The sequence below is a fragment of the Salvia splendens genome, chromosome 22 (assembly GCF_004379255.2).
Source record: "Salvia splendens isolate huo1 chromosome 22, SspV2, whole genome shotgun sequence".
In the NCBI taxonomy this organism is placed as follows: Eukaryota; Viridiplantae; Streptophyta; class Magnoliopsida; order Lamiales; family Lamiaceae; genus Salvia; species Salvia splendens.
Genome location: NC_056053.1, coordinates 15,340,312 through 15,362,565, shown reverse-complemented (window position 1 = coordinate 15,362,565; position 22,254 = coordinate 15,340,312). Strand labels below are relative to the sequence as shown.

General features: G+C 38.1%; 2 protein-coding genes and 1 non-coding gene across 6 annotated transcripts; 2 read left to right on the top strand and 1 right to left on the bottom strand.

Annotated features, from left to right (window-relative positions):
* Positions 1-2,596: 2,596 nt before the first annotated feature.
* LOC121786159 (light-inducible protein CPRF2-like) lies at positions 2,597-8,800 on the top strand. 4 transcript variants are annotated; one of them, XM_042184715.1, is made up of 6 exons: positions 2,597-2,726; positions 3,254-3,382; positions 3,461-3,538; positions 3,826-3,891; positions 7,675-7,854; positions 7,953-8,800. In XM_042184715.1, exons 1-5 carry the CDS (start codon positions 2,628-2,630, stop codon positions 7,696-7,698), a joined length of 396 nt encoding a protein of 131 aa, XP_042040649.1. In that variant the 5' UTR covers positions 2,597-2,627; the 3' UTR covers positions 7,699-7,854; positions 7,953-8,800. The 4 variants fall into 4 exon arrangements, with proteins under 4 accessions (XP_042040649.1, XP_042040650.1, XP_042040648.1 ...); XM_042184716.1 differs by having other exon boundaries at positions 7,675-7,868; XM_042184717.1 differs by lacking the exons at positions 7,675-7,854; positions 7,953-8,800 and adding an exon at positions 3,036-3,144 and having other exon boundaries at positions 2,605-2,726; positions 3,826-4,058.
* A 3,812-nt stretch (positions 8,801-12,612) lies between these two features.
* On the top strand, positions 12,613-12,729 carry LOC121788207. The gene has a single exon (XR_006047657.1). It is a non-coding gene; the product is annotated as a U5 spliceosomal RNA (small nuclear RNA).
* Positions 12,730-13,238: 509 nt separating this feature from the next.
* Positions 13,239-15,181, bottom strand: LOC121785995 (protein CENTRORADIALIS-like). The gene is made up of 4 exons (XM_042184497.1): positions 14,907-15,181; positions 14,592-14,653; positions 14,055-14,095; positions 13,239-13,612 (listed from the first exon to the last, which is right to left on the bottom strand). Exons 1-4 carry the CDS (start codon positions 15,105-15,107, stop codon positions 13,392-13,394), a joined length of 525 nt encoding a protein of 174 aa, XP_042040431.1. The 5' UTR covers positions 15,108-15,181; the 3' UTR covers positions 13,239-13,391.
* Positions 15,182-22,254: the final 7,073 nt, after the last annotated feature.

The window sequence follows — 22,254 nt, the reverse complement described above, 5'->3', positions numbered from 1 at the left end:
CCTTCACTCCAAACCCTAGACGGGTCTGCCGCGTTTGCTTCTCCTCCAATCTGCACTCTCGTCGCCGTGACAGTGGCCATGGCTTTCTCATCCCCGCGTCCGCCATAATTTCCGGTGGTGGTTGGAGTACCGAAGCCACCCGCCGCGTGCTCGGCGTAGGCGGCTTGGCCTCCGACCGCCGCTGCTGCTGATGCCGATGCCCTCGGTCCGCCGCGATTCGCCGCCCTCTGGAGCTTGGATTTCTTCATTTCATCCCACCATTCGGGATACCCATGAATGAGGAAGCAGGTATCTTTTGTATGTCTCTTTCCTCCGCAATGGCTACAAAACAATTTGTTTTTATCTTCGTCGCCTTTGCGGTGATTGGCTGGATACCGGGACGGCGCCGGTGGTGGCTGACTGGTCCTGTTGCGGTCGAATACGATCAGTCCCGCTCCAATTCCGGAGCCTGGTTGTTCGGTAGGTTTCAATATTCGCGCATTGTCGGCATTGCGCCTCACCATCGCGCATGCCTCTCGAGGAGTCGGTAATGGCTCTTTGTTGATGATCTCCTTCTTGACTGATTCATACCGTTCATCGAGTGAGGTAAGAAACTGATACACCATCATCCTTTGGGTCCGTTGATTGTCTTTCTCGATTGACGGAGGATGGTCAATCGTGCTTGGATCTCGGGCGTCTATGGATATCCACAGATCCAGTAATTTTTGCCACAATGCTTCCAAGGTCATTCTTCCTTGTTTGATCGTCATACATTGTCTGTGTAGGTCGTACACCTGAAATAGATCTCTCCCACTGCCATACGTGATTGCCAAGCCCTCCCAAAGGTCCTTGGCGGTCGCGTATTGAGAAACTTCGTTTACAAGGTCGGATTCGATGTTGTTGATAATCCAATTGAAGGTGCAGTGACCTCTCTGCTGCCACCTCGGGTAATTTGGGTTGGTTATCGGCGGTTCGGGGTCTGAAACTCCTATTATGTGAGAGGTCAGCCCTTTACCGCCAATAGCCCTCTTCATCAGGTTAGCCCATAGGGGATAGTTGTTCCCGTTGAGCTTTGTTTTGATGGTTACTTCCCCCAGCGATTCTGGCTGGGTTGAGGGGTTTTTCGAGCTCTGCCCTGATGAAAATTCCTTAAATTTCAGGAATTCGGCAAATTGTGCCGCGAAATCTGGTGGAAAATTGGTTTGGTTTGAAGTGTTTGTGTTATGTGGATTTGTGTTTGAACTCTTGGTGGTTTCTGACATTTTGTTTGCTCACAGGGTTAATGACAGACGGTCGGGAAAGGTAGCCTTGGGACGGTGATGAACTCTCTGAGTCCCCACCTTAATAACCTGCTCTGATACCATCTTGAAGATGGTAACCGAGAGGGATAAGGGATAAAAGGCTAGGCATGGTGAATTGCAAAGAACAAAGCGTATGATTCTCTTATTTCTGTATTTATGTGTTTTTACATTGTATACAATGATCTCTTTTTATAGGAGAGAAATACAAGTATATTTGGAAACATATCAATCTATTCTAGGTATAATCACTAATTGGTATTCTCCTAAAATATATTTATTTCTTTCCTTGAATTGTGTCTTCTAGGATTTGACACTACGGTGACAATGTTGGTGAGAGCGTGGTGTCCGGAGACAGCCAGCCACAAGTTCGGATCATACTGGGTGAAAGACGGGAAAGTTGTAGGGGCGTTTCTGGAGAGCGGTAGCCCCGAAGAGAACAAGGCCATAGCCAAAGTTGCCAAGGTTCAGCCTCCAGCAGACAGCCTCAGAGGGTCTCACCTTCGCAAGCAAAGTTTGAAAAATATTTATATTGTGCATTCAACTTGATCATGGCCATTGTTTCATCGATTTTTCTGGACTATAATAAATCGCCTATTTGATATAGAATTCAAAAATATTACTCCACTATTTTTTTAGTACTTTTTTTAAATTCATGAACCGGAAGAGCCAGAGGAAGAAACGCTGTATAATGATTTCCAACCTATCCCGACCCTTAATGATACAAATGTTATATGATTCCAACCAGATTACCTACTATAAACTATAATTGCAATAAGAAAAAACTGATAATTACATAGCAAATCTAATTATAATCAATCAACATCTATGCCTTAAAAGCAAGAGAATCTTTGACCACATTCGTTTCAAACACTCTGTTTTAGTAATCACCTTCATCGGCGACGAAACTCTTACTATATGAGTATATATTTCTAAATTTCAAATTACTAGTAGTCCAATAGAATAAGAAAAGGCTGCAGGATTAAAAAATAAAAAATCAGTCAAACAGATAAAAATAATGAAATTGATAAAAAAATGAAATGCCAAAAATAGGTAAGGGAAACTTAAAAATGACAAAATATAAAGAACCAAAATAAGAGTAGATATTTGTGTAAAAAATCAAAAACCTAAAACTCTGTGCAGTGAAAATTTAGGGTATAGCGCTCCATCCCATGGCTCGGCACGCGCCGTGGGGGTGTGACACGTGTCTAAATGAGATGCATGGTTAGCTGCTGACGAGAGGCTTTGTCTCCACTTTTCCAACTGCTTTTAAATCCTTCCTCTCTTCAAACCCCAACTCTTAAACTTCTTCTCGGCTCCGCGCCGATTGAAGAATATCAACATACTCCCATGCTGCTGCCCGAGATCGAGGCCCTCGCGGCTCTGGCTCGCTCCTCCTCATCCTCCGCCGCCACTTGTTCTCAACAACCGACGCGCCTATCTTCCGAGGTTTGTTACAGACTTTTTTAGTGTGTGTGTTCTAATTTGATGCCTTGCTTGAAAGCAGAAGCTCAACACTGAATTGGAATTTAGGGAAAATTTTCAAGCATTAGTTATTTTGTTCAATCCAACATTGAAGAAGCTGTTGCAGACAAAATGAAAACAAAACAGAATTAAATAATTAGTCTTGTTGAGGTAGATTACAAATGGTTACAAAAGAGCAAGAGAATCATCGTCTTTGCAGAGGAATATCTCTTATATGAAGATGCCTTGTGATGGCATCATTTTTCCTTTTTTCTGAGTTTTCGAAATATGCAGAAGTTGATGCCGCAACACATCACCAACATCTTTGGCAATCAAGATGAATTGTGATCCTCGTTATTTTTCAGAAAACCAGCGCACCCCACATCAATTTGCCAAATTACTTGTAGGCCTACTGTTTTGAGTTTATCTTGAATTAATGTTCAGAGTGCCAATGTGTCTCCAGGTTATCCTGCATTCTTTCTGGGGCTTGAAAATGTATTTATGTATATCAGGATCAAGCAGTGGCTGCCTCTCATGAAAATAACTATGCAATGGCTACAATCTCGCATAGAGATGCAACCACAAAACTAGGCAGTAATCGGTTGAATTCTGCTACCACGATAAGGAGAAATTTGACAGAGGTACATAGTAAAACATTATTTTCTTTGTTCTGTTTTTTCAGATTAGGGACTTTCTTGTCTTACTATTCTGTTGCTCAGGCTGAAAAGGAAGTACAAAGGCTTCGTCGAATATTAGCTAATAGAGAATCTGCCCGGCAGACAGTTCCTCGCAGACGGGTAGCTTACTCTGCCACTCTGTTGTGGAAATTCTCTTTTTGCTTCCTTTTGTGATTTATAACTGGCCACTTTTGTTTGGTAAAGATATTGCCTTTCATTTAGCTACGCGTTCGTCATTCTTCCCTTTCTTCATTGGCCTGCCATTTGTATAGTACAATAATAATTTCATCACCTATGAATCTATGATATTTACTTAAGTGTCATATTGATTTAGGTTGTAAGGGCATTTATGATCTTTTGAGAGCATCATGGTAATTCTTTGTCTTTCCATTTCTTCTTCCTGTCAGGCTATGCACACGGAGTTGACAAGGCAAGTAGTTGATCTGTCAGCGGAAAATGAGAATTTGAAGAAGGCAAGTCTTCTACTTGTATTTAACACAAACATTGTTCTGTCATTCTAGTTGAAGTAGTTCACATACTGATACGAACCTCTATTATTATTATTTAGTTTAGATATTTAGGGATTTAGCATATCTTTTTCTATATTTTTGTTTTCTTGTTCATTAAGTCAGTAGCATTATAAATAGGATAGACTGTTATCTTTTTTATTCATTCAATTAATATATGAAATTATCATTCTTTTGGCTCAATTGAGTAGCAAACAAGAAACATCTCCCAAGGTTGCCGACGAGGCTGATCTCGCGCTCAACCGCCCCTTTCTGCCGTCCAAGTCACGACCCAACGTTGGGCGCTCGACAACGACGACATCTCGTTTCTTGATTTTGTGTGGAAATCGACGTTAAGGATTTAGGTCCTTAACAACTGGTGCTCTCATTGAGAGCTGACCCTCCTACCATCTCGAACCGAAGCTACACCGCTGCCCGACGGAAAATATTCCGCGCACAGCAACTGCTTTGGTTGTCGAGTCCCGCCTGTCCGCCGAGCTCTAGCCGCGGGACAACACTACTTCTGCAACGCCCGACGGGAAGGATTCCCGCGTGCCGCGTCGAAGTCAGACGATCATTATCCACCACAGCCACGCCTCAGTCCGTCAACATGTCATACGACTACGCCAGCTATCGCTGTCGTCAATACGACTTCCCTCATGCCACACAGCCATTCCGTTCCTACCATCCGGCCCAACCTCGCCGTGTAACCAGTTGGGACCCTCCGAGCATCCGGGTGGAAGTACTCCGCCCGCCGTCGTGGCCTGATCCAGAATCACCCTACGTCTCACACCACTTGGATCCATCTGATCGTCGCCCACGACCGAGATACCAGCCCATCGGGTACCGCGATCGCGCGCAAGACGCTTCGCCCCGACACCGCGGTGGCTACGTCGAGAGGGGTGGCCACCTATCTGATCGCGGAGAGCATCAGACCCAATTAGGGTTTGATCGCTACCCGACAACCGCAACGCAGCGGCACCGCCCAACGTGCTGGGACCCACCGGCGCAACAGTAGGACCGCGACTACCCGACCGTTGATCGGCCCCGACGCTCGGAGACGTGCTGGGACCGACCTCGCCCTCGGGAGGAGGTGAGAGCGCGAGTCCAGCCCGCCTCCCACCAGCCCCGCTACTCTACCGAAAAGCCAACGCGGGACCTGTACAGTCAGCCCGCACGTGTAACCAGTCAAACTCCGGAGCAGCCACGCCTGCCGCTAATACGGGTCTCCCCGGCGGAGAAGTCAGAACGGTCCAAGTTCGGTCTCTGTTGGCACTGTCCCGAGAAATGGGTGATGGGACATGTGTGTAAACAATGCATTCTCCGTTATGCGGATGATTGGGAGGAGTTTGAGGAGAACATTCAAGATGAGAATTTAGCCGAAGAGAAAATTGATAATACTCCTACGATAGTATTCGGTGATGATGTTCGCAATGACGTTACCGATGTTCACAATGATGGCGCTCCTCTTGATGTTCCAAACAACGAGTCCCCTGGAGAGTTCGTCAAGAACAAAGGGATTGTCAAGAACGACAATGAGTCACTGCAAGTGCTCGTTGGGGTATATGATGAGAAGATTGGTGAAAAGGAGGAGACATTGCTAGAAGATAAAGAGGAGGATGGTTCTATTGGTGAAGTGGAGAAGATAATCGCCTCACTCAATGTTGTTCAAGTGTCATCCAAAATTGTTGTTGGAAATTGTTGGGGCAAGAAAGGGGATGGTGCTTACACCGATTTGCCCATAATTGCTTGTGTCTATGTGGATTTGAATGTCGGTGATGTTCCAAGTATGAATCATCGATCAGCATCGCTCTACAAATATGCAAGGTTGATCCCTCCGAGTAATGACATGCCATGCTTGGGCATTCTGGGAGGCGTGGACAAGCTTTTCGATTTGGCAAGGAATTTTTCCGACAAAGTTGGGTCTCCTTTGTTGATTTTTTATGGAAGTGAAGAAGGGAGACGTTCATATGTTCGGTGTGTGTTTTATCCAGGAGGAGTTGCCTCGCCGAAGCTTCTGCTTTCAACTCTCCTTTTTGCTTCGTGGTTCCCACCTTGAGGACAAGGTGGATTTTAACCGTGGGGGAGTTGATACGAACCTCTATTATTATTATTTAGTTTAGATATTATAGGGATTTAGCATATCTTTTTCTATATCTTTGTTTTCTTGTTCATTAAGTCAGTAGCATTATAAATAGGATAGACTGTTATCTTTTTTATTCATTCAATTAATATATGAAATTATCATTCTTTCGGCTCAATTGAGTAGCAAACAAGAAGCATCTCCTAAGGTTGCCGACGAGGCTGATCTCGCGCTCAACCGCCCCTTTTTGCCGTCCAAGTCACGACCCAACGTTGGGCGCTCGACAACGACGATATCTCGTTTCTTGATTTTGTGTGGAAATCGACGTTAAGGATTTAGGTCCTTAACACATACCTTCCTATCCCGTATACTTACAATATTGGATTTTGGTGAGAAGGAAAAGGAGTTGGCTGTTGAGGCGTATAATTCTTTGAAAAATAGAAACAAATTTCTCAAACTGCAGGTAAGAACTACTCTTAACATTTATCTGATTTTCCTTCAAAACTTAGTCTGTGGTACTGGGTTCTTTGGATTTCCAGGCGGATAATTCGAAGAAGGCTGAATCACAAGAGCCAAAGGCATCCCAGGCTGAGAAACCTATTACGACCTCACCACTTCCTTTGTATAACCATCCTTTAATTCATTTCTCGTGGCCTACAGTTCTATCTTCAAACTTTGTCCACTATCAATATCCATCTCATTCTGATCCCATTAGTCTATCAGAACATAGGGATATATCCTCTACACATCTGGGGCCAGAAACTTCCTCCGTGAGAACTGGACCAGGAAATTTGTTATTCGCAATTCCTCTACCCTGGGTACTTCTGCTCCCTAGTTACTGTCCAGTGCTGTGTTCATGTTCCGATACAGAGAAGAGGACGAATGAAACTCATTCAGCTCATCAGTGCAGTAAATCTTCGTCTTCAGACAATCTGTTTGTGGTTGAAAACAATGAGTTGTCATCCAAGTTGGATATGCTGATAAAAGACAGTACATGTGTTAGAAGTGGAATTGGAGATTATCCTGTGAACAGTGGCGACCATTGCACAGAACTTCACTCCGGAGCTACTCTCCTTATTCGTGAGAAGCTGAGCTGCATCAGGCCAACAAGAAATTCATTGGAAGATGAAACTGGCGATCCCTCTGCGATGGAAACTGTGTTGGAAACTTTACCAAACACGAATGCAGAGCTAGCTATCTGTCACCACAAAAAATCGGAAAATTTGTTTTCAGCAGTTATGGCCCGGAGGAGAAGGAAGGAATTGATGATGCTAAGGAGTGTCAAGTTCCATCAGGGTCGTATTCACTGTGCCAACTCTTGAGTCTTTGCAATGAAGGGAAGTGGTACTTGGTTATTTTGTTGAAGCTAGTTGTGGACTCTGGTAGCATCTGTAACATAATGTGTTGTATATAAGTTGAGCAGTCTCTTGTTCTTGCTGGAGTTGTGTGATTGTATGACACTTCGATGTAGTGTATGTTATTTTGAAGTCCAGTGGAGAAACTGTCTGTAATGTAACAGTATCATTTTCCGAATACTACCGGAAAGCCTACAAAGTATAATGTGCTGATTTATGTTACTTTCTGTGTTTTTATGATATTTTCTTTAATTTAAGCGCATTTTTCATACATGATGGGTATTCTATTCAGTGTTTAGTTAAATCTGTCAGATGATACAAGAACTGGGCTTCTAACTTTATGCTCGGAGCCAGTCCACGAGTGATCCAGAGAGGTACCACGCCTCCACCGCTGGCGGCTTCCCTTCTAGTGTTGCTTTAAACGACCTCTTTTGGTTGGGTTGAGTAATGTCAATACGTTGGGGTGACTTTGATAGAAGACCGTCCTGGGAGGTAACCTTGGCTTTGTATGTTGAGTTACCGGTTCCCACATTCGTCACAGTCCTATAAAATTCTCCTGCGATGACCAACTCGTCTCCCTTGACTTGCAGGTATATGGAAGGATAGTTGAGGCCATCAGCTCCTTTTGCTTGTGGAACGCTGGAGCAACTGTGTTTACCGCTGGCACCATCTCGTGCATCTTCATCAGAGCCTGGCAATCGTCAGTAGTCGGCCTTCGCAAATATGTGTCGCTATAAGTCTCCACAAATCCCCTACAAAATTTCTTCAAGCACTCGTGCCCAGTTGTCTCCCCGACGTGAAGGTAATCGTCGAAGATGTCCGCCGTGGTGCCGTAGGCCAACTGCCGAAGCGCAGCCGTGCACTTCTTCAACGGCGTAAGTCCGGGTCTGCCGATGCCATCTTCCCGATACTTGAGTAAGTATCATGTGCCTCCAACGTGTGGACAATGCTGAGAAAAAGATTTTGCGTCATCCTAAACCGGCGGTGAAAAACCGTCGGGCCCCACCGTGGTTCCTCCGCAAAATAGTCTGCGAACAGACGTTGGTGAGCTATGTCGTACTCGCGGCGGGCAAAGTCCGACGGCGAATCGTCCTCTGGATCTGCTCCGCCAGGACCTGCTCCGCCCTTTCACGCTCGCGCTCCATTTCGGCCAAGCATTCCGCCGAAGCCTCATGAATGCAATTGAACAAGGCCCGAGTAATGCCCTCCAAGGTACTCCAATCGTCGCCGGGTTTCATTTTTTTTAGTGAGAGAAAGATTGGTGTGTGGGGAAAAGATAATTGATGAGAGATGGGAGAGAAAAGTGTGAAAAAATAGAATGAAAAGTGGGGTATATATAGATAAAAGAAATTAAAAAATTTTAAAAAACGAAAAACGCTTTGCATCGTCCGCGGTATTGCCCGCGTCGCCCGCACTGGGGTGGACGATACAGCGGACGATGCGCGTTCCGACGCCATAGGGTGTGGACGATGCATCGGGCATCGTTCGCATGGCTATAGTGACGGAAGATTGCACGCCTGATGCATCGGGCGGACGATATGGATGCTCTTAAACCTATTGTGTAGATAAAAATTTGTCTAATAAGTGGACCGATTTTATTACTAACAAATGGAAAATCGACAAGAAACCTGACATAGCATTAAAGGGCTGCCAAAAATCACGTGAACTACTCCATTTTAGGGTGTTAATCGATTACTTTTCTAATTTACCCAAAAATCATTTTTATAACACTAGTTATTTTATTTTATTTTATTTTATTTTATTTTATTTTATTTTATTTTATTTTATTTTATTTTATTTTATTTTATTTTATTTTATTTTATTTTATTTTATTTTATTTTATTTTATTTTATTTTATTTTCCAAAAACTATACTAGTATTTGCTTTAAATAAAAATCCGTCTTCTTCCTTTTTTTTAGAAAAAAGCGAATTAGAAACAAAAAGTAAATGTAAAATGTAGAAAATGATGGAACCATTCCGAAAAAGGAAGGAAGTAAACCGTCAACGGATATGATGTTACACGTTATTGCACTCATAGCTTGGAAATTTATTTCCAGATTTGCCCTTAATGATATGCCCAAAGACTAAAATGCTTACCTTATGATACTAGGCAAAATTATGGTCATTATAGTTATTATTATAACGTAAAACAAAATAACATCATGAGCCGCTAGGACCCCATAACTTCAAGGACTTCTTAGTGGGAACTTAATACCCACACCACAAACGTTTAAAATAATTTCTAGATTTTGTAATTAATAAATACCTTCAATTAGAAAATTAGGAAAATTCTTAGTCCGATTAGTAACATTTTAATAATTTTAAAATCACAAAGATTGTGTTAGAACCGGCATTAATTGAGGCAAACCTCACATGCGTGATAGTATTATATTATTTAATTTGAATTTGTTTTTCTAATTTTGAACTCCAAACCTAAATAGTATTATGAAATACTAGATCTGATTGAAATTAAACCACAATCAACTCGTGAATTTCTATTTTCTAGTCTACGACCAAATTGGAAGGCGAACAAAATCTCGACTTAGGAGTAAGGAAAGAGGAACAAAATGATGATAAAGGGTCCTTCATAAGTCGTCCATTTAATGATTTTTTAAAAATGCTTTGTTAATGTTAGATCATTTTATAATTTTGTCACTACAAATGACTACTACTACTACTACTTGTTATTCAATATTGTAATTCAGTGTATTCAAGAAAGAGAGAGTAATTAAGATAGTGGAGATATAGTAAAGTAGAAGAGAGAATAACATTTATTGCTGTAAAAAAGAAAAGACTTAAATAAGTTTAAATGGAATAAGTTTGTGTGAAGAAAAGTAAATAGAGCAATGATAGAATTATGCGGGGGATATAGAGCGATGATGGTCAGAATCCCGTGAACCATCAAGTCTTTGAACGCAAGTTGCGCCCGAAGCCATTTGGCCGAGGGCACGTCTGCCTGGGCGTCACGCATCGCGTCGCCAAAAAAAAAAAAAAAAAAAAAAAAGAATTATGCGGGGGATATAGAGCGATGATGGTCTACGCGCTTCGAACCAATCCAGACCATGATTGCGAGCGAGGGTGGTATGAATTTACAAAAAGAGGCCTGAGTAGTGAAATACCAAGAATGCCCATGCAGCTGTGCAACTGCAATCGCCATTATTCACATGCAATCCAATCCCTCATCATGCACCATTTTAATCTTCAAGCCGCCTTCCTTCCATCCTTACACATCCCATTATTACTCTTTTTTTTTTTTCTCCACATATATCTGCTATATAAACCCACATCGCCAATCACTTCACCACTCCAAATTACTATCCCTTTCTATACCCAAAAAGAAAACTCCATCTTCTGCTTCTGTGAAAAGGTAAATCTTTTTAGAAAACACAAGGTTGGAGATTACTACACACACTAGTTTTTTTGATAGTAGTATAATAATAATAATGTAACCAATGTGAATGAGATGGGCTGCTGCATTATTCTATCCTTTGTGTCTCTCGTTCCCCTGCCAGTGATTTAAGGAAAAATCAATCACGTTATATTAAAATATATACTACTTTTTTTAATATGTAAAACTAGTTCTGATTTAAGGAATTTGACAGAGAATGGAGAAGCTGAACTCGGAGCTGTACATGGAGAACTACTCCATCATGCAAGAGAATGAGAGGCTGAGGAAGAAGGCGGAGCTTCTTGATAGGATAAACCCCCTATCGGGTTGATCGGCGTCCTTAGATCGGCGATCGATAAATGTCTGTCGCGGGCAAGTGCCCGTCGAGCAAGACGGGTCTCTCACTTTGGAGAAGAGAATGAACGATAATATTGATATTCTTGATTGATTTCTCAAATGATTACAATAACTCCTATTTATAATGCTAATAACTAACTTACTTAACAAGAAAACAAAGATATGGAAAAGATACGCAAATAAACAAAGATGTGGAAAAGATACGCAAATCTCTAATTTAACTAACTAAATAATGCTCGTATCACTTCTCTACCAAGTGAATCAAACACTGCTTCATCAGCTCAAGCAAAGGCTATCCACCAAGAAATGATAATGCTTCAAAACTTTAGTAGTAGCTAGGTGTGATTGTTTATTGCTTATGAGTTACTTAGACGATATTTCATTCCAATCAGGACGCTTCTTTTTTTTCTTTTGTTAGGACTGGACTTTTGATGTCGCTAAAGTCATAAAATTGTTGATTTGTTCTACGACTTTTTTTATAATAGGGTTGGACTACGGTGCTAACTATTTACACTAATAACTAATAACTATCAATGCTATGTATTAAAATTATCAACACAAAGACAGACATAATTATATCAATACAACATGTAAATTTAAATATCAATACAAAGACATAATTTATCAACACAAGAAAGATTGACAAATTTATATCTTTGTGTTGATATTTTTAACATACAATATTGATATTTAGTTATTAGTTACTATTACTGTAAAAAGTAAGTTAGTATTTGATCACAAACCTATAAAAGTAATGGTGTCTCCTCATTTATAATGTTTAGTCGATCTTGTTCCATTGTTAAATGTAACTCACAAATGGAACCGAAATTCATGCATGGATGCAAATGAATTTACTTAATCTTTTTTTTAGAATAATGCGATTACAAGTTTGATAGGACAAAAGTGACTGATCACCCTAATGTTGTTATAAGATCGAATAAATACCTCGAAAGATGAGACAAAATCAAATTACTAGATATTCATTGTGACATAGAATCGTAGATAAGTGACCTATAATTTCGATGGTTACACTAATATTCTGATTGTCCAAAATTTTTGGCGAAATATTTTATTTCCCAGTATGTTGTGTATCTAATGGATATTGCTTAAACGGTAAAACGTATTTTTAGTAAACGTCTTAAACGATGAGACAAAATAACCCTGCAACGTAGCTCATATTTTTACACATGAAAATAAATCTTACCAAATTTAAGATGTTACAAAAGTGCTTAATGACTAGTTTCTTAAAAACTCCACTTTATATTGTAATATATTTATATTATTATTAAACCGAAATAGGAAAGAAAGAATGTTTTTTATTTAATGTACGTTATTTCAAAATCAGTTTCTTTATTTTTTAATACGGTGGGCTTATTTGGACCCAAAATCTAATTGAGCCCAAAATATACAAACTTGAAGCAAGAATACATTGGGAGCGAGAGAGACATAAGAGTAACCATGTGCTAATATAAAATCAGGAGGCGAATGGTCTAACAAGATCGTTCAGCCGCGAGTTGAGCACGTAGCGAACTATTCTTTCGCCTTTTACTAAAGAATACCGTTTGTTCGTTGCCTACAAGTGGCATACGCCATTTTTGGAGGGGTGTTTCTGTAAAGAAGCCCCTAGCAAAGTAGTTTAAATTTAAATCTTGTTATCGTTTTGTTATTTTATTCAATCAGTTTGTTTACATTTTATTCTGATTAATTTTTTACTTAAATAAAATACAATATTTTCTGTCGTTATGCTTGTAATAAATTTACTAGAAGAAATTAAATTTATATTCAGCTTCAAAAATTACATTATTTGCAGCATCTTCGCCTTTCCTAAGAAGGGCCAAGTATATTTGTACTAAAACATATGTTATCTATCGTTTCAAAAAATATTTCAATTGATCTCTGAGTGTGTTTATTTTACCATAAATAAAATTCATTCACGAATTTTTATTTTTATTGTTTTCTTTTACCAAAATTACTTTGTTCGTGAATTTCATTTTCCATTAATAATACTAAATCAACTCATTTTTCTTTAAAATAGTTCAATTACTTTGTCTCACAATCTCTTACTATTATTTAACCAATTTTTTTTTAATTAAAACTCAGTCCTAAAACCATTTGTCATGGATGAATATAATAACAAAAACTTGTTGTAATCAGTCCGTAGTTCATACATATCAAAGCCACATTCCATAATTTTTATTCATAAGATTTCGAAAACACAATCAATCCCCCAAGTTTGATTTGCACACGTTTGGTAGGTCATACTTATTAATCTGGATGATTAGCGTTAGCGGCGTCTGGCGGCGGTTTCGCGCTGTGCATTGAAGAAGACAGCGGCGACAGGGAGGCCGAGGTCATTCTCCGCTGCGAAACGGCGAGTGTTGAAGTTGCTACGACACGTAGGCAGGGTGTCAAGGGACTGCCTCACTTTCTGTTGGAAGACAACAAACACAAACCTATGAATCCCTATGTTTGGCCTTGGTCTCTCGTACCTCACCACTTCTTCTCCTGTCATAAATATGATAAGCCAACATCTGTATCAGACTTGACAGATCAAGTTCAACATAACTCATCTATTTTTTAGTTATATTTTCTTTATCATGTTTTTTTTTATTTATCTTGCCTTAGCCATCTCCTATATATATTATGGTAGAGTACATTGTCATTAATCCATGCCCATCTCCTATATAATATTGTCTAATAAGGTGCCGTTCGGTTGCCATGACTAATTGTCATGTGATAATCCATCGATAATTAAGTTGTGAGGTTATTTTAGTTTGGGTGGCTATGATTAATTGTCGCATAATTATCCATCTATAATTAAGTTGTGAGATTCAATTTCATGAATCAATCACTCGTGAGATATAATCTTACAAACCAAACAATTTATATATATTTGCATGTAAATTCAATTTCACCAAATTTTGAAGTCATAATATATTCATCTTACCGAATGTAGCATCTGTTGTGCCAGGAATGTCGGTCACTATCCTGTAACACCAAAAAACAATACATTAATGATGGATCACCACAATTTGGTATACATATTATCCTCATGTGTGCATCATATTCATTTTTTACTTATTTATTTTTTCATTCTCTTCTTAAATTTCAATTTCTTGTATCCTAGTAGAAATTAGTAATTATTGCTTTCGGTGGAGAGTTTTCTATCTGTCACGTGATATATGGAATTATGTGAGTTAAGTGAAGAGAGAATAAAATAGAGATGATGATGTCAGAAATTACAGTGAGACGACGTCACAAAAGAAAAACTTATCACATTGAGCGGGATGAAACGAGTACTATTTATTTAGATTTATTATAGCTAGTCTAGGATTCATTATATTAATAAACTTTTTGAAAACAATTTTTACATGAGTACTCTAGCTAGTAATACTAGAGTTTTGTCAAATATTGTAATGGCGCACCAATTAACATAAAATATAAATCCTATTTAACAAATTTAACTTTCAAGTCTTCCATATACCAGTGGAGATGCTCCCTGAGATATGGATCACTAGGCCCAGGAACATCAGGATCAGTCATAACCTGCGCAATTATACCCAAAATTATTATGTATATAATGTTTTAGAACATTTAAATGGCTATATGAGGACATGTCGTCATATTATGATGAAGATAAGTGAAATAAATAGTAGTACTTTCTAAAAGCAGTGTACATATGATTCACAAAATTTTCATCCGGTGGTAGAAATCAAAGTGGAGCATTGAACATTATTTAATGCATGAAAATATGATGTATGTACGTAGATCTGGTGTTCTGGTATATATAGATGTTTACCAAAGTGTAGAAAGTCGTCATGTCACCTCCATGAATCTCAACTCTAGGGGTGGCAGCAACGGCTGAAGGGTAAAACTCACATCCATTGCAAACTTGTCTATTGCCATAACTCACGTTTATACTTACACTTGCCCTAAAATAGTCAAGAACATCTTCTATCACCCTCCCTACTATCAGTGGCTCTGATGATGTTCTTGCCATTAACCTATATATGTATGTATATGTGTGTGTGAGAAAGAGAGCTTAGTATAGTAGGAAATGAAATTTGTAGAAAGTCGGAGACTTATAAATACAAAGACTATAAACAGCAGTGGAATGAAGCATATATATATATATTGATAAGCACTCATTAATTAATTTGGAAGGATCTGAAAATATATATGATTGCTTGCATATATTCTCTATCGTTTTCTTATTGGAACCTCCATCTTTTTTTACAGGCAACTTTAAGCTAAAAAAATGTCGACCAACAAAGTAGTATTACAAAATCTATTCAAAACAAACACAGGCCACAGCAAATAGTAACACAATCTATATACAGACAAAAACAAACTCTCTATTTAAACGAACAAAAAATATAAGAAAATGTGTGGCAGTCATCCATCCAACTTCTGGACGAATTGGCAGAGGGAGGACCCCCTAAACAATTTCGAGAAAACATTTTTTTATATATTTATAATTCTGAACGATTATTATGCATAATGTTAGATCCTATTTAGAAGAACTAATAAAGACTTTTAATTAACTAGGATAAACATATCTAAATAATACTCCTTCCGTCCCATCATAAGCGAGACACTTCTTTTAAGCATGATGTAATATAGTTCAAGTGGAGAGAAGGTAAAGTAAGAGAGAGAATAAAGTAGAGAAGAGTCATTGTTCTCTATCAATTACTTTAGTCCCGAAAAAGCCTTACCCTTAAAGCTGGTGTTAAACCTTAAAACTGTCCATGAGAGCTCATATTCATGCTTGCCTACGCAAGGCAATTCAGTGAACCACATAGGACAAGATAGTGCAAATGCATAACCACAGGACACGGGCCAGAGACATGGTGTGCGGCCGAGGCATGAACGAACATAAGTGCACAGGGCGGACAACACATACCGTGGAGGAGGAAAGCAAGAAACGGACAACAACAGGGACAGTGCATGAATTTTGGTTTTATTATTATTATTGTTGTTGTTGTTTGATAAATTATTGAAAAAAGCTTTCTCTTAGGGGTTGATAGTTCATCTTAGTTAGTTAATTGACCTTTCTCATAGGTTATCCACACAAAATACACTCATCGCGTAAAAATACTAAAATGTTCATTTTATAATTAAGTGTATATAAAGTGTGATTTATTAAAGAGGAAAATCATCCTCCATGATAATTAGAATACATACAATAGAGGAAAGAATAGTTTCTCCACTTAGAATTAACATTTATGCCCAACTCCGAATTCAGCAAGTTTCGATGTATATTTTTCTGCAACATGCAAGAAAAAGAAAGAAAGAAAAAGCTTAGTAATGGTTTAATTTTATGTGGGGACTTTTTCCTTGAATGGCAAGAGGAATTCATCTTATATATTCATTTAAGGCAACAACAAGACAAAAATTCAACAGAAGGGCTATGTTTAGTGATTCTTTTTTTTAATATAAACAATTTATTTTGCTTGTAAATCTACAGATTCCTGACATAAAGCAATTCCACCAAATAAATGGAAGCATATATAATAGTATATACATAGTAAAAGATGACGACTTATCTTAACATTAATATTCATATTTATATACATCTTCTTACAATATGTTTTTATGCATCTTAATACATCAAAATAAATAATTTGGCATTTCCATGATGAGAAACTAAAGTAAATTGCGCTTTACGATTTGATTGGATGATCACTTGCTTCTCCCACGTGCCATGCACCTAATTCCGATTCCTTCTATGCATTTATTTTAGTTTGATTGATAATGTTTTTATTAGATGTGGATACTTAAAAGCCTATATATTCTTAATCATTTAATTAGATTATCTTCCACGATTATATTTCCATTCAAGTGCATATGAAATACTAATTCTATCGGTAAATTCGACGTGGGCTGTCCGTGTATAGTTCGGATAATAATATAGTATGCTTTAGCTTGTAAATTTGACTAATATTAATATATATATATATAGGTCCATGATCAATTGAGATTTTTTAGGCTAATTGAGAAATGAGATGCAACATCAGCCACTCATTTTTATTAAATGAGTGGTCCAGATTTTGCCACAAAAAAATATTTTTAGATTAATTTATTATGAAAGGGTATAATGGTAAATTTAGTTGAAAACAAATGAAAACTAACGTCTCCCCTCCCATTCTTCTTCCCTTACGCCTCCACCTTCTGCTCATCTCCTCCTCCACTCTTTTCCGACCCTTCTCGCTGATGCTCCGCCTCAAATCACGGCAGCGCTCCTCCTCACCCCGTCACCAGCTCCTTCCTCGCCGGAGACGCCGCCGGAGGTGGAATCCCTAGCTCGTCGTCCGACGCCTCGAGCAGATAGCCTAGATCCGGCCGCAATTCACCGGAATCCGACACCAATTCGACGATTCCTTCCTCAACCTCTCTGGATTCGCCGCAATCCGACGCCGATTCGACGATTCTTTCCTCAGCCGCTCCGGATCCGTGACTGGAAGTGGGAGATGTAGTGATTTCCTCCTCGAAACTCTTCATGAACGAGTCGAGGTCGTGGATGGAAGTGCAGAGATCGGAATCCTTGTCGATTCCGTCCAACAGATCCTCCCCAGCCGCTCCACCTCCGGCGAGTCAATCTCCTCCGACTCCGTCTTCGTTTCTGTTATGGAATTATCAATTAAGCTATTGCATGGTTGTATACTATGATGCTTAGAGAAGATTAAGTCAAATAGTTGTTATTTTTTAATTACAATAATTGTTTTTGAGTTGTTGACAATATATATAAGCTTTTGACAAGCTGTTGACATTTGATATACAAGCTGATACATTTTACTATAAGTTGTTGACATTTGATATATAAGCCGGTGACACTATGACAACTATGGTGCATATCGTGTCAACGACACATACATGTCATGTCAACTACGGTACATATCGTGTCAACTACACATACAAGCCATGTCAACTATGTTACAAGCCATGTCAGTTACACGTACAACCATGTCAACTGCACATAGAAACCATGTCAACAACAATTATAAGTCATATCAACTAGACATACAAGCCATGTCAGCAATCCGACACATTAAAACACGAAATGACACTTATACCCCCGTGTTGACATAATGTGATAGCTGTTGACATTTAGCTAATCTTGTGGATTAGTGACTGATATTGCATCTCATTTCTCAATTTAGCTAAATAATCTCAACCTAACAAGACCCTATATATATATATATATATATATATATATATATATATATATATATATATATATAGGGTAGTGATCTATGGCAAACACTCCTTAAGCAAATAACTAGAGAACAAATCATAGCCACAAGATCAAAAAAATCAAGGGCTAATATTAATTTTCGAATTTAATGAGATATTAGCTCCCTCAATCACAAATTTACTCCATAATAACAAGTCAGGGGTATTTTGGTCATTGCACAGAGAATTAAATCCAATTTTGAAAATTGAATTCAAACTGTGTCGCGTCTTCTTCTCTTCTTCTCTCTTCTCCTCTTCTCGTCGCAGTTGGCGGTGTCGCTGAAGAGAGTTTTGGTGGCGACAATGGCGGTTGCCGAAACCGTCTTCGCTCTCATCGGTAGATCAGCCGCGCAGGAAGGTCCCGCACCGGCGCTGGCTTTCGTCGCTCGCCGTCGCCGTCGCCATAGCCGTAGCTTCGTTCGTCGTCGGCGCGGCGCTCAGGACCTGAGTTTTTATTTTCCTTTCTAGGCTATGGCGGAGTGTGTATGTAATATATATTGATTTGCGGTGTTTGGGGGTTTGGATCAGTTGAATTGCTGTGTTTGGGGTTTTTGAAATTCTTTTTCGGTTTGTAATATTCATTCGACATTTTATGTGTGACTTCTAACAGTGTGTATCACACTATTAGATATTCATACTGTGCATTTGATGTTAATTAGGATAAGTAGTATAAAATTGCCATTTTCTCCAAATCATATTGCCTGTAAGTTCTTACCAATTTTGATGTTATTATTATATTGATTTCATTACTTATTTTGTTGTTGTTTATACTATAAGAGTGATGTGTTTTGTAAACAAGAGTGAAGTAAAATCACAATAAGAGTGATGTGTTTTGTAAACAAGAGTGAAGTAAAGTCATGCTACGAGTGATGTGTTTTGTGAACAAGAGTGAAGTAAAATCTGAGTAAGAGTGATGTGTTTTGTGAATAAGAGTGAAGTAAAATCTGAGTAAGAGTGATGTGTTTTGTGAACAAGAGTGAAGTAAAATCTGAGTAAGAGTGATGTGTTTTGTGAACAAGAGTGAAGTAAAATCTGAGTAAGAGTGATGTGTTTTGTGAACAAGAGTGAAGTAAAATCTGAGTAAGAGTGATGTGTTTTGTGAACAAGAGTGAAGTAAAATCTGAGTAAGAGTGATGTGTTTTGTGAACAAGAGTGAAGTAAAATCTGAGTAAGAGTGATGTGTTTTGTGAACAAGAGTGAAGTAAAATCTGAGTAAGAGTGATGTGTTTTGTGAACAAGAGTGAAGTAAAATCTGAGTAAGAGTGATGTGTTTTGTGAACAAGAGTGAAGTAAAATCTGAGTAAGAGTGATGTGTTTTGTGAACAAGAGTGAAGTAAAATCTGAGTAAGAGTGATGTGTTTTGTGAACAAGAGTGAAGTAAAATCTGAGTAAGTGTGATGTGTTTTGTGAACAAGAGTGAAGTAAAATCTGAGTAAGAGTGATGTGTTTTGTGAACAAGAGTGAAGTAAAATCTGAGTAAGAGTGATGTGTTTTGTGAACAAGAGTGAAGTAAAATCTGAGTAAGAGTGATGTGTTTTGTGAACAAGAGTGAAGTAAAATCTGAGTAAGAGTGATGTGTTTTGTGAACAAGAGTGAAGTAAAATCTGAGTAAGAGTGATGTGTTTTGTGAACAAGAGTGAAGTAAAATCTGAGTAAGAGTGATGTGTTTTGTGAACAAGAGTGAAGTAAAATCTGAGTAAGAGTGATGTGTTTTGTGAACAAGAGTGAAGTAAAATCTGAGTAAGAGTGATGTGTTTTGTGAACAAGAGTGAAGTAAAATCTGAGTAAGAGTGATGTGTTTTGTGAACAAGAGTGAAGTAAAATCTGAGTAAGAGTGATGTGTTTTGTGAACAAGAGTGAAGTAAAATCTGAGTAAGAGTGATGTGTTTTGTGAACAAGAGTGAAGTAAAATCTGAGTAAGAGTGATGTGTTTTGTGAACAAGAGTGAAGTAAAATCTGAGTAAGAGTGATGTGTTTTGTGAACAAGAGTGAAGTAAAATCTGAGTAAGAGTGATGTGTTTTGTGAACAAGAGTGAAGTAAAATCTGAGTAAGAGTGATGTGTTTTGTGAACAAGAGTGAAGTAAAATCTGAGTAAGAGTGATGTGTTTTGTGAACAAGAGTGAAGTAAAATCTGAGTAAGAGTGATGTGTTTTGTGAACAAGAGTGAAGTAAAATCTGAGTAAGAGTGATGTGTTTTGTAAACAAGAGTGATTTGTTTTGTAAACAAGAGTGAAGTATTCAAAATCCACTTCAATTTGACAATTTCTCCATTGAGAAACACCACGGCTCTTTTAGCATGCACTTCTCTTATCAAGGTTATGGATTCATCAACTCACACATACATCTAAGCATCCAATTTCTGATCAAGTTATAATTATTTTTGGAGAATTACACCAGCCATATACCTAATTCAACTAGTACATAGGAAGAAAATCCTAAAACTGATATTAGAATCCTTGAATAATTTTCAATCCCAATCCATTTCGGTAGAAATTACTAATTAATTTTTTTTACTTAAATCATTTTCGAGCTAAAGCCGAGCGAAAGCGGAAAGAAAAAATGTTATCTTCACTTAGAAAATATATAATGCATAATTGCTCCAGCATACAGCGCCGGAGCCGAAGAAGTCGACGAGATCACCGACGGCGGCGGTGCAGCCGTCGGAGACGTCTGAGAAGGCGTCGGAGTGGGCGGAGCCTGCGGCAGCTCCGCCACAGAGACAGCTAGCGCAGCGCATGACTTTCGTAAGATTGGATTCACGGTGATTATATGTTATTCATGAATTCACATTGATGTATTGAATTCCCAAAATGCCCCTGGACAAGTTTTTTTTCATAAAAATCTGAAAGTTTGTTTAAGCCATAGGATTAATTTGGAGTATTAAAATGTGTGGCTGAGATTTGTTCTCTAGTTATACACTTAAGATTAGTTATATATTGATCACTACCCTCTATATATATATATATATAGGGTTGTGATCAATTGAGATTTTTTAGCCTAATTGAGAATTGAGATGCATTATTAGTCACTCATTTTTATTAAATGAGTGGTCCAGAATTTACCACATGGAAAATATTTTTACATTAATTAATTGTGAAAGGGCAGAATGGTAATTTCATCATACATTTTATTTAATAAATATTTTTTAATTTTTTTTAAAAAAATTAAATTTTTTTTTCGATTTTTTATTTTTTTTATTTTTTTGTCAACTACATATACAATTCATGTCAACTACACACATATAATGTCAACTACATATACAATTCATGTCAACTGCACATATATAATGTCAACTACATATACGATTCATATCACCTATACACATATAATGTCAACTATAACCTGTTGACATTTGATGTGCAGGCTATTGACATTTGATGTGCAGGGCTATTGACATTTGATGTGCAGGCTACACATCGTAGTTGACATCGCGTGAAAATTAAAAAAATTAAAAAAAAATTTAAAAAAATTTTAAAAAAATAAAAAAATAAATTTAAAAAAATAAAAAAATAAATTTTTTTTAGTTGTTGACATTTTAATACGAGTTGTTGACATTTGATATTCTGGCTATTGAAATGAAATGACGATAATACCCTTAGTTGATATAATCTACTTGTAGTTGACATTTCAAAATGAGTGGCTGAAAATGCATCTCAATTCTCAATTAAGCTAAAAAATCTCAACCTAACAAGACCCTATATATATATATATATAGAGTTGTGATCATACGATAACCCCTAAATCACGTAATAACCCTATAACCAAATCTGAACCACACATATTTTCTAATCTTGTGGTTGAGATTCAAACTTAGATTTACTTCATAAAAAAAAGCGCGGGGTAAATATGTCATTTCCCTCATTTAATTTCTGAATTTCGCCAAATATCACGTAAAATGATAAAATGATATATG